Raw genomic sequence first — 13,177 nt, 5'->3', positions numbered from 1 at the left:
AATATCTTCCACTTGCCTTAGACAAAATGAGACATGTCTGGTAGACCTAAACTCTCCAGGTGACCCTCAAACACTTTAGCTATAAGGGCCTTTGTAAACAGGTCATCAACGTTATGCACGAAAACTATTTGTGTAACGATCACATCTCATAGATGTACCATATGTCAAGACTTACTAACAAAAAAGGAATATCTATACACACTACCATAAGGATGAAGGTGCAATTTTTACTTAAAATTTTCTCTCTCAATTCTAATTGTGATGACTGATTTGGTTGACCTCCTACTCTACTTTTCATAATGTTTCTTTTCCATAGTCTACCTTAGGAAAGAGAAGGAAATAGAATTATATTCTCATTTAAATAAGGCTTCTCAAGGATTATAAGATGTCCGACAAATTGTAAAAATATTAAGATAATTTCATGTATAATAAATTGAAGCTAAGTGCTCCTTCTTCATTATTATTTAATACTAGAGATACCAATACCAATAAAAATTTAAACTACATAAAAACTATAATTATTTTTCTTAAAAATTCGAAAGTTAACAAAAAGGGAAGTAAATGGACATGTTTTTCACGTTCCCAAAATATAAAGAACTTGACAAAAACATGGTTCACATGTCAAAAACATGGTTTTTTTTCCATTATTATTTGGAGAAATGACAAAAACTACCTTAAATGGAAGGGTTCAATTTCTGTGGATATTGAAAGGTTGAAAATCTAATTTTTAATACATGTATAAGTTTAAGGGTTCAATTTTTACAATTGAAAGTCAGATTGTTTCCATATAACAAACTTTAATTTTTTAAAATATTCTTTTATGAGTATTACATGGGTCTGCAACTTTCTTAATCACATAGAAAAATAAATTAAAATTATTTAAAAGAAAGGAAACGATAAGCTGCACAACAATGAGTGTGATGAATATATACCAAGTTGTTTTATTATCTTATCTCTATTTATAAAGGAAGGTGAGGTCTAATGTGCACCATTTTTTTTAATCTCATCTCTATTTAAAGGTGAAAAAAGGAGAAATAAACTATTTAATTTGTAAGTAGAAGGTGAAGAAAAATGGAGAATATGTGTATCTCTGTCTTAATTCTCTTAATTTTGTTTCTCTCTCTTGCCCTTTTCATTCTCTTCTACCGTCACAAGGCTCAATTCGCCTACCCGAACATTCCTCCGGGCAGCATCGGCTACCCGATCATCGGCGAGACTCTACAAATGGTTGCCCACGAGAGGAACGGGCAGCCGGAGAATTTTATGTTCGGGCGCGTCGCCAAGTACAAGACGGAGATTTTTACGACTTCCATCCTCGGGGAGCCGACCGCCGCCTTGTGCTCCGCCGCGGGGAATAAGTTTCTATTCTCGAACGAGCAGAAACTGGTGACTCCGTGGTGGCCGAAATCTGCTGATAAAGTGTTTCCTTCTACCGTTAAGTATAATAGCAATGAAGAAGCTAAGAGAATGAAGAATTTACTCCCGCAGTTCATTAAGCCGGAAGCGCTTCGACGATATGTTGGAGTGATGGACTCTATTGCTCAAAAGCACTTCGCTTCCATGTGGGAAAATAAGAAAGAAATCGTTGTGGCTTCTACTGTAAAAGTGTATGTTTCTCTCTCTCCACTATTTTAAAAAAACTTGGATGCAACCTAACTACATCAAATAGTATTATGCCACATGGCATTTTTCTTTTCTTTTTTTTTTTAAAAAAAAAGGAAGAGTATTAGACTGCACCTAATCTTTTTGCTTTTCAAAGAACCGTCTAAGTGCCAATTATTCTCACAGTCCTCACTTGACAGAAAAATATTAATTCAATTTCTTTCGGGAAAAGTATTTTTTTTTTCCTAAGTTTGAGATCTAATTTCTATTTGGTTCTTAAGTTTCAAAATGTTATACATTTGATACTTAAATTTTGAATTTTGTTTCATAGTCCTTAGATTTCAAAATATTACAATTTTACTCTTGACATCTGAATTTTATTTGAATTTGGTTCCTAAGTTTAAAAAGTTTACATTTTTAACCTTAATTTTTCATCATTACTCACTTTTAAACATTTGCATCAATTTCTATTAATTAATTGAAAATAATTATGAAGTAAATTTTAATTTTAATTTTAAAAGTGATGAAAAATAGTGAAACTTAATTAATTATAATTCATTTAATTATTTTAAATTTATTAATATATATTCACGTTGAAGACCGTTAATGAGTATTTAGTGAAAAGTTGAGATTAAACATGTAAATTTTAAAATCTAGAGACCAAATTTTCAACAAAATTCAAATATCAAACGTAAAATTGCAATATTTTAAGACCTAAAAACTAAATTGAAACTAAACTCAAAATTTAAGAAACTAAACGTATAACATTTTATAATTTAAGAACTAAATATAAACTAGACCTCAAACTAAGTGATAAGAAGGTATTTTTTCCTTTTTTTTAATGAAAATAAAATTAATTGTCATGTCACAAATTTTAATTACCCAACTACACCTAAGTATTCTTTTAAGCAAAAATATCTTTTAAAATATATTTAGGTGTTGACTAAGCTGCATCTCAAATAATTACTCATTAAAATTTTTCATGCGGTAAATATACTTTAAAAAAAAAAAAAAACACAATTGATTGTTTGTATTTTTTTTTTTTTTACTATGTAACAAAAATAGTTGCATGAAATATAAGTGCACCTAGTCATTTTCCATATCTTTCTGGTGCTCTTTGAGTCAAGTTATTATTTTAGTTTTTAAATTTTGAGTTTGATTTCAATTTAGTCATTTGGATTTAAAATGTTACAATATTACCTTTGAAATTTGAGTTTTATTTCAATTAATTTGATTCATAAGTTTCTAGATTTACATTTTTAAAATCTTGATTTTTCATAAAATATTCACTTTTTGTTTTACATTAATGTCTATTATTAATTGGTTAAAAATAATTATGAAGTGAAAATTTAAAATTAATTTTAATAGAGATGAAAAAAATAGTAAAATTAATTAATTATAACTCTTTTAATTCCATTAAACTAATTAATATAGATATTAATACTAAAAACTGAAAGTGAATATTTGGTAAAAAAAAAATTGCGGTTAAAAATGTAAATCTCGAAACCTAAGAATAAAATTGTGACATTTTGAAACTTATGGACTAAATTGAAATAAAACTCAAAACATAAGGATTAAAAGTGTATATTTTGAAACCTAGTGACCAAATAGAAATTAGTTAGATGAAAATCTAGGAATAAAAACAATATTTTTTTATTTTTATTACACTAAAGATGTTGACTGGTTAAATTTTAAACTAATAATGATATCAATTTAAAGTGTAACTTTTGCGAGTGTATCAATTTTATAACTTCAATTACGTTTCATTTGAACAAGCATCGTGTGAGAGAGATAATTTTATTGATTAGTAAACCTTTAAACTTTCATAAGTAAATCAATTTAGACTCTCAGTTAAGATTCCATTCGAAGATTGTTCATGCATCAATTCTCATAGTCTATTATGTTAATCCAACATTTGAAGAAGTCCACACACATTTAAGAATGAATGAATGTGTATACGATTTTCAATGATAATCACTTATGACAACTTATCAGTTTAGTTGATATAAATACAAAGTTCAAATGAATTTTTTCAAATAAAATTCGAAGGATAGTTTAAATTGATATATTACGAAACCTTAAGATTTATTAATTTAAACGGATACAACCCTAAAGTTAAGATGTATAAATTGATTTTCTTTCAAAAGTTTGTAGTATATTTTAAGATTCTCTTCATTGGATCAAGAACAATGTGCACAAGAGAAATGTTAAAAAAACATGGGGTAACGATTTAAACTTCTAACGATGTCTTTATTGTATTTGTTGACCTATAAATTCAATTTGACATGTAATTATCAAAGCCTAAGTGGTCAAAAAAATTGGATATAGATTCTAAATATATTTTAAAATATTAAATCGTGTAAGGGAATTATTTTTTTAATTTTATATCTTATTTTACATTTATTTTACAAAATTAATCAACCTATTAAACTTAAAATTATATTCCATTGTTAATAAAAATTTGGACTTTAATTTTTGTGTAAAAATGTTAAATAGGTCAACCATTTATTTATTAGATTCAAAATTAAAAATTAATTACTCGCTTAAAATTAATAAATAACAAGTTGGCTTAATTAGACACATTTTAAAGTTTACAGGTAAGTTGTGACATGCATGTCCGTTTTCTTTTTCTCCTTTTATTGTTTATGATATAAAGTTCTAAATCCACCATTGTACGGATACAGCTACACGTTCTATTTAGCATGTCGGTTGTTCATGAGCATGGAGGATGTGAACGAGGTGGAAAGAATCTTCAAGAGGTTTGAAGAGATAGCGTCAGGGATCATATCGGTGCCGATAGATTTTCCAGGAACAATGTTCAGAAAAGCCATAAAAGCATCAGAGTTTGTGAGGAAGGAGTTGTTGAGGATCATAAGGCAACGGAAAACAGATCTGAGCGAGGGGAAGGCATCGGCGACGCAAGACATTCTGTCGCACATGCTTTTGACGTCGGACAGCACTGGCCAATTCATCCATGAAGAAGATATTGCCTCTAAAATTCTCGGTCTCCTCGTCGGCGGACATGATACCGGCGTCTGTACCTGCACTTTCGTCGTTAAGTACTTGGCTGCTCTTCCCCACGTCTATGAAAATGTCTACAATGGTAATTTACCCATTTTAAAAAATACCAAAACATACATTTTTGATCTATATGTTTTAGGTATTAAGTTTCAAAATGTTACACAAATTATTCTTTAAGTTCTATGTTAGATTTCAATTTAATCTCTAAATTTCAATCTATTATAATTTTAACATTGAGATTTGAGTTTTGTTTTAATTTGGTTTTTAGATTTCAAAATTTATACTTAACTTCAAATTTTTTTTCAAAAAATACTCTTTTAGTCTTTAGTATTAATGTCTATTAATGAATTTAAAAGAATTTAAATAATTAGAGTGATTTTCAAATATAATAAATGTGTCAACTTATTTATAAATATATCAAAATGTCATTGTTTATCAATGAAACATAATGATTGACACTGATAGACATCTATCAATGTCAACGATTGACTCTAATAAATGTCTATCAATGTTTATCACTATTTGTTAGTGAAAGACAGTTACATTTTGATATATTTGAAAATATTTCCACAGTTTTGCCATTTAAAAATCACTTCTTATTTTCTAAATTAAGTAATAGAGATTAACGCTAATGATTGAAAATGAGTATTTATTGATAAATTGAGGTTAAAAGTGTGAATTTTAAAATTTATGTACCAAACTGAAATAAAATCTAAATCTCAAAGATAAAATTGTCACATTTTAAAATTTATGGACTAAATCGAAACAAATCTCAAAATTAAAAAAATAAATATACAAAATTTTGAAACTTAAGAACTAAATAAAAATTAAAGTCAAAACATAGAAATAAATATTTTTCCTTAAAAAGTGTACACTATATATATAGATCTTGGAATATTTTATATTTTGAAGAATAAAACTTGATGTAAGTGAAATTGAAAAATGCTTTAATTTTAGTTATTATAGAGAAATTAATTAATGGTGGTTGATAATGGGAAATAATTAGAGCAAATGGAGATAGCAAGATCAAAGGCAGCATGTGAACCATTGACTTGGGAAGACCTTCAGAAGATGAAGTATTCATGGAATGTTGTTTGTGAAGTGCTTAGACTCTTCCCTCCAGTTCAAGGAGCTTTCAGGGTTGCCCTCACTGACTTTGCCTTTAATGGCTTCTATATCCCCAAGGGCTGGAAGGTAATTTCACATCCATATCCCTCTTTTTAATATTAAATCAATCGACATAAAATTTGTATTATTGACTTTGATGTTAGAAATATGATTTCTCGAAAGTAAATTTCTTTTTTAACCATGATTTATATGTTTTCAACATACAAAGACAACATGAATATAGTCTATTATACCTATAAAGTATTATTTTGACAAGATTTTTTTTTTATTTTGAATTTTTTTTATTGTTTAACGATAACATTTTTTTGTTTTTTTTTATTATTACTATTTTTAAAAAAATTACTTTTAGAACCTTAGGTTAAATTTTCATAAAATGAAATAACCAAGTGTATTTTACTAGGATTTCACATCCATTTTCTTATAAAAATGAAAAATAAAAAGTACCAACCAACAAAAAAAAAAGGAAAGAAATTTTGTACTATTTAGGCATGATTTCTAAATATAAAATGTATAACTTCTTATATACTATTTTACTATATTTTAGTTTTGATGTTTAAATGTTCAAATATTTTTGTCTTTAACTTCTCTATTCTCAAAGCTTACAATAAGCCCACCTTACATTTTTTCTTTTCCACACTACAATAAATTAGACTTCTCATGAAATAAGAAATCCAAATATAGGGAGAAGAGAGGGGAAAAAAAAAAACAGCCATGAAATCAAATTTAAGCTTTATTTATTTATTTATTTATTTTTTTTTTTTAAGGAATCGGATTTTTTTTGTATTTGTCAAAATTTAGGACAGCTTTCTAGTGTCACCTAATTTATAACTATAATTAGCCGTCATTAAAAAGGCAAATATTCTAGAGACACTAATTTCTTTTCTTCTTCTTTTTTTTTTTTTAAAAAAAAGCATTCCTTATTATAATGAATAATATTATTAAACTCCACCTCCTAATTCCTAAACTTATATGTAATTTTTGTACAAATTAAACATGGTTAACTATTTTTTGATTATATCTTATCGACTTAAGAGGTTAGAATTTCAAATCTTCAAATTCATATCATGTTATTGAAAAAAAAACTTAATATTTCTAATACAGAATTTATTAAAGAGAATCTAAACTAATAAATAGAGAAGAAAGTAAATTATTAAGATCTCATTTAGTAACAATTTTATTATTTATTTTTAATTAAAAATTAAACCTATAAATACCTCTTTCAATTCTAAAATTTCTTATTTTTATTATTTATTTTTTATTGATATTTTAAAAAACTAGTTTTGAAAACTAAAAAAATATTTTTTAGAATGTAGTTTTGTTTTTAAAATCTGGTTCAGAATTAATCTCTTTTACTTTTAAAAAAATACAATTATTTTAAAAAATAAAAAATTAAAAGAAAAAAAGAAAAAAAGAAAAAAGAAAATTTTGGAAAAAATCAAATGATTAGCTAAAAAGTTAATTTTGATATATGAGTAATTTTTTGCCCTTTTGTGAGGATGTGAAGTTGTATTGGAGTGCAGCAGCAACACACAAAAACGAAAAGTACTTTGCAGAGCCATTAAAGTTCGAGCCAAGAAGGTTCGAAGGGAAAGGTCCGGCGCCGTTCACGTACGTGCCGTTCGGGGGAGGTCCAAGAATGTGCCCAGGCAAAGAGTACGCCCGGCTCGAGGTTCTTGTTTTCATGCACCATTTGGTCAGGCGCTTCAAACTCCAACTTTGCATTCCCAATGAAAAAATCACCGCCAATCCAATTCCCACTCCCCTCCACGGCCTTCCGGTTCGTCTTTTTCCCCTCGCGCCGCCGCCCCATTATTCCTCCCCCTAAAGCTCCTGAACTACTTCCATTTATTACTACCCATCTAAATAAATCTTTAACTATAGGATAAAAATAATGTTATTCGAATGGTATGTCAAAGGTTAAATAAAAATAGTATGTATTATATCTGTATTAGAAATTTTTTCGTGGCTCTAATTCTATTTTTATTTTGGATTAATAAATACGAGCGTCATCATATGCAACATCATTCACTTTTTGTTGTTACTCTTTGATTACATACCACACTAATATGATACATTATTTTATCGTGACAATGACGATATTTTTTTATATTGTTAATTTTTTATGGATCATATCCGTTGTGTCTTATTCGATGATCTAAGCATATAGTTTATTAAACAAAACTACACCCATTACCACTCTATAAATCAATCATTTGTAATTGTTAAACTATTAAAAGATAATCATATTCATATATCTCATATTTGTGATGAAATAAGAAGAATATGAACAATAAACTAACAATGAAAGCAAGACAAGAGAGAAAAGTAGAAGAGAAGAAGTAGAGAGCTAATATTTAACTCAATTGTGGTGTCCTCTACAAAGGTACTTTACAACCCTATTTATAGGACATTGTGGAGTGTATGTTACGAGGTAAAAGTTAATGGGGGGAGTAATGTGACTGGATAACCTCTAAAGGTTATGAATTTATTGTAATATAAATAAGTTATGAATATCTACAATATCACATTTACAATACTTCCTCTTAGATATCCATAGTATGTAAAATAAATGTCTCGTTAAACCTTACTAGGAAAAACTTGGTGGGATAAAAACCCAGTGAAGGAAAAAGAATACATCATTTATATAATTTAATAATTACCTCATTAAAAACATTGATAGGAAAACCCAATGGGACAAAACCATAGTCAAGGTAACAAAACCATAGTAAAGGAAACAAGAGTGTAGCACATTTACTCCTCATCATGAAAACATCACTTGATACTCTTGGTTGTCACATACAAATGTTGTATGTTAACTTCTCAAATGTTATTATAGGTAACACCTTCGTCAATAAGTCTCCCAAGTCGTTTTGAAGAAATTTGTTGAATAATGATGTCAGTACTTTATGCTTTATCATCTTTATATAATAACATCATTGGCTAGCCTCGTGCATCCTCAAAATTTTAACATGAATAAAGTAATTGTTATGATCTGCTTTATAAACTGCCATAATACAAAAATTCTTCTTTATACACTAAGTAACCTATTTAAAATTTAGTTCTTATGGGTTAGATAAGTAACCTGCATCTTCACAATCAACTAGATCCTAATTAGATTTATGGGAATAAAATAAATTTATGTAAACTAATTTTTAAATAAAAACCTAGCATATGTTTAACTTTACTCCAATATTTTTCTTTGGAAAAATATTATATTTATGTAACAAAATCACAAAAAATACTACAACGGGTAGTATATATAAACTAATAAAGAAATAAGTACACTTATTTCTCAAAATTATGGTTCTTTAGGACCTAAAATTTTTCATTATCTTTCGATATCATATGATATAATTTTTTTTTCCATATTAAGTGAATGAACCACCATGGTAATGTAACTAATCCATATAAGATCTTTTATGTATAAATCGATGCAATTTCATTTGCTTTATGCTTTATTTACAAGCTAAAGAAAAACTTACCATCTCAATTTCTTTTTTTAAAAAACTCTATTGCCTTTGAAATCTCTTCAAGAATATATGCTTAAATCATCAATATAAAATATATAGATAATGTATAGTAAATCTAATGTTGTGATTTCTTTATAAAAGCATACACTACTACAAAAACAACGTTTCTTGATTTTTTAACGGTCAAGTGTCACTTTTCTTGACGTTTTAAAAAACGTCAAGGGAGCCAGTGTTAAGAATGTCGATTTTCTTGACGTTTTAAAAAATCAAGAAAAGTGACACTTGATATTTAAAAAATATCAAGAAACACAAACATTTGACATGTTTGAAATGTCAATAATATGAGTGTTCTTGACAAGGAAAAAATGTCAAGAAATTTTTTAACTTGACAAATAAAAAAAATGTCAAGATATATTCTACTTGACATGTTAAAATGTCAAGAATATGGGAGTTCTTGACCTATTAAACATGTCAGGAATATCTATAATCTTGACAAGAAAAAAAGGTTAAGAAATCTGCTTGTGATTTTTTTAGAGAAATCTGTAATGTTGACGTTTTTACCTATAATTGCTCATATATTTTGATCCAACAACTATATTTGGTATATATGACATACATTCATCAATCAAATAAACAATATACGCATTTTCAATTTTATATATCAACCAAATTTCCACCAATATCTTTATAAATACTTCACTTGTTTGACATTGTCAATATTACAACCTCATAAAGTATTTCTAAGTTAAAAGAATATGGAAATCCCATATGAACAATTCCAACATTATAGTCAACCCCATATGAACAATTTCAAAAATATAACAACTATCAACCCCCATATGAACACATTTCCTATTGTATAATCAACCCTCATCCCCTCTATGAACAATTAAAAAAATTACACCTATCAATCTCGTATAAAGTAATCCTAGCCAAATCTCGCTCGCTATGCTCCTGCCTCCACAAGAATAACGTAGCCCACCTTGAACTCGCTGCTTTTAGCACCTATATCAATGAAATAATATACCAAAACTACAACATATAGATTAAAATAACTAAACTTAAGCACCACAACCTATAAAGTCCTATACAACTTTACAACTCCATAAAGGATTTTATAAGTTAATTAGAAGAATATGAATAGACCCATATGGACAGTTCCAAAACAATATAAGGAACATAATTGTAACACTCAACCTAATATGAACAGTTTCAAAAAAATACATTTGAACATTTGTAATATCATATATAATTGAATTAATTTAATTATATCATATATAATCAAATTCACACTTGTTAATTTTAACATTTCAAACTAACCCAAAATCTGATTCTCAACTTGAATTCATTGAGCTACCAAGGGGACCTTATGAACTTGTAGCTTGAAGCTCCAACAGTACGTGAATAACTAACTAAACTCTTTAATCACGATATCCACCATCCATTAATTGCCGAGCACTCCACTAAAGACCAACAGCTGTATTCTTTGCACTACAGATATATTTCTGTGTCCATTGGATATGACCAATCAACAGTACAATGACCCTTCACAAATTGCTCACAAGTACAGCTGGGTCAAATTATCATTTTGTCCTTGTAGTTATATCTAACTCCTTAAGTACCACTAATTTCTCTAATGAACAATAGATCATAGTCCCATTATGACTAAACCCTTCTCGGGCCAAGAGAAGGCATGACACCACATTGTTCAAGCCCTAGAATCAGCCCTTAAAGGAGCAATTTATCTACTTACCCCTGCATCGGGGAAGGAGTGAATTCCATCTTGTGTAGGTGAGTTCCCAGCTTCCCAATTAGACGAATCTCCAAAATGATAGGCTTGTTGAGTTGGCGATCTGGCCAGTCTCACGATGCAAATCAAAGGATCTCTCTCATAAGCAAGAGTTCGCAACTGATTTAGGATTAAGGTCATGTTACCTTTGGGCATCCTAGTGAAATGAAAGTCTCAATTATGAACGATGTTATATAAGGAGACTAAACATTTTCATGGTCCGGTCTTATACAAACTTCTTTGTATAGAATATCTCCATTGGCACGTTTAATACATGAATGATCAAGATTAGATCATTTGTAGCTTTTTACGACATTTGTGACAACTACAAAGTGGGTCATAGTGTCACCAAGATAAGGTATCTCTCCTTTATCTATATACTACAGACCATTTAAGTTATCACTTAAAATACGATCCACTTGTATGTCTCCATATACATGTTTAAGTTACATCGATAAACATGGATCTTAGTTTATTGGTTTGTGGTTAATGCAACTAAAATATCTTATATTTCATAGAGTGAAGTGAATAAAATATCATATATAATAAATCCCAAAGTGTTTGTTCATATAAGTGTTTACAAACTATAGGACCCTACGATATTTAGGGCATCAACCCCAACACAAGTCACCTATGGTCATTCTGGTGAAATGTAAGTCTCAATTATGAACGATGTTATATAACGAGACTACTCATTTCGTGCTCCGGTCTTATACAAACTTCTTTGTATAGAATACCCCTGCTCACATGTCTCATAGAACTTTACAACAATTGTAACATCTACAAAGTGGCCTGTATTCGTAGTGTCACTAGGATAAGGTATCCAATCTTATCCATCTACTATAGACCATTTAAGTTATCACTTAAACATGATGCACCTGTATATTTCTACATACATGACCTTGGATGTTAATTTATTCGTTTGTGGGTTAATGCTACTAAATGTCAAATAAAATATCTCATATCTTATTAAATAAATAAAATGTTTGTACAATATAGGTACAAACTACAGAACCCTATGAGATTTAGGGCATCAACCTCAACAACTTAAAAATGTATGTGGAGACATATAGATGGTTCATATTCAAGTAATAACCTAAAATGTCTACAGTAAATGGATGAAGGTTAGGTGGCTTATTCTGGTAACACAACGAATACGACCCATTTTGTAATTGTTACGTGAGATGTAAAGTGTTGCAAACACTATGAACCATGTTTTTCATGTAAAGACATGTGAATGGGGGTATCCTATATAAAAGAGTTTATACATAGACCCGACCACGAAATAATTAGTTTTTCTTTATAACACCGTTATTTTAAAAAAACTAATATTTCACTAGGATGACTATAAGAGACTTGATCTTAATCCTAATTGAGTTGTGAACTATTATTTATGATGACAATCCTTTGATCTGTATGTGTGAGAGTGGCCATAATAGCCGACTCAATAAACTTACCATTTTGGGAATTTTTCTGACTGAGGAGCTGGGAACACAGCTACACAAGATAGAATTCACTTCTTCCCATTCCTTGAGAAAGTAGATAAATTTCTCCCCTAATAGCTGGTTCCAGGTATTGAAAAATAAGATCTCAACCTCTCACTGGCCCGAGAGGTGTTAGTTTTGAAGGAACTCTTGAACAAGAGAACCGTTGAGTGGAAGCAAGATCGTTCCAAACCCATGGTGAAAGAACAAAGATTTACAAATATACAATCACAATTATGCATCATAGAGTAGATTATAGCATGCTTTTCATTAAAACCAAAAGGAATCGAATGACATATCTTTGAAGAACTCTTTTTCAAGTATTCCCTCGATCTACACCAATCACGCGTCCCAACAAACTCGATCACGAGCACGAACACAATGAACAATCAGTGCAACTCACGAACTTTCAAATCCTCGAACTGAATCGAGTAAGACTCGATCCTCGACCCTTGAACATAAATAATGGACACTACCACTCAGTTGTCTTGGTATTCTCGGTGTGAGAATCCATGAGGTGTGAGCTTTGTGTGGTCTTGATAGAGGGAAGAAGGAACTTAACGATCGAATAAGTGGGATAATTTCTTAGTCTATTGTATAGACAAGGTACTCAATCATCTAGTAAACAAGAAGTTGTCGTCTAGTAAACTCGATCCTCATCGTTCACTCTCTCAAAGACTATC

The 13,177-nt window shown here is 29.3% G+C and overlaps 1 protein-coding gene across 2 annotated transcripts; it reads left to right on the top strand.

The window, feature by feature from the left end:
* The first annotated feature begins 918 nt into the window (after nucleotides 1-918).
* On the top strand, nucleotides 919-7,772 carry LOC120070901 (beta-amyrin 28-monooxygenase-like). Of its 2 annotated transcripts, none has more exons than XM_039022795.2 (4): nucleotides 919-1,607; nucleotides 4,287-4,705; nucleotides 5,630-5,817; nucleotides 7,247-7,772. In XM_039022795.2, exons 1-4 carry the CDS (start codon nucleotides 1,072-1,074, stop codon nucleotides 7,574-7,576), a joined length of 1,473 nt encoding a protein of 490 aa, XP_038878723.2. In that variant the 5' UTR covers nucleotides 919-1,071; the 3' UTR covers nucleotides 7,577-7,772. The 2 variants fall into 2 exon arrangements, with proteins under 2 accessions (XP_038878723.2, XP_038878724.2); XM_039022796.2 differs by having other exon boundaries at nucleotides 941-1,607; nucleotides 7,256-7,770.
* Nucleotides 7,773-13,177: the final 5,405 nt, after the last annotated feature.

This window comes from Benincasa hispida, chromosome 2, assembly GCF_027475165.1.
Source record: "Benincasa hispida cultivar pf3 chromosome 2, pf3_genome.v1.1, whole genome shotgun sequence".
NCBI classification, from domain to species: Eukaryota; Viridiplantae; Streptophyta; class Magnoliopsida; order Cucurbitales; family Cucurbitaceae; genus Benincasa; species Benincasa hispida.
Note: the sequence above shows the minus strand (reverse complement) of the source record. Positions and strands in the feature narration are given on the sequence as shown.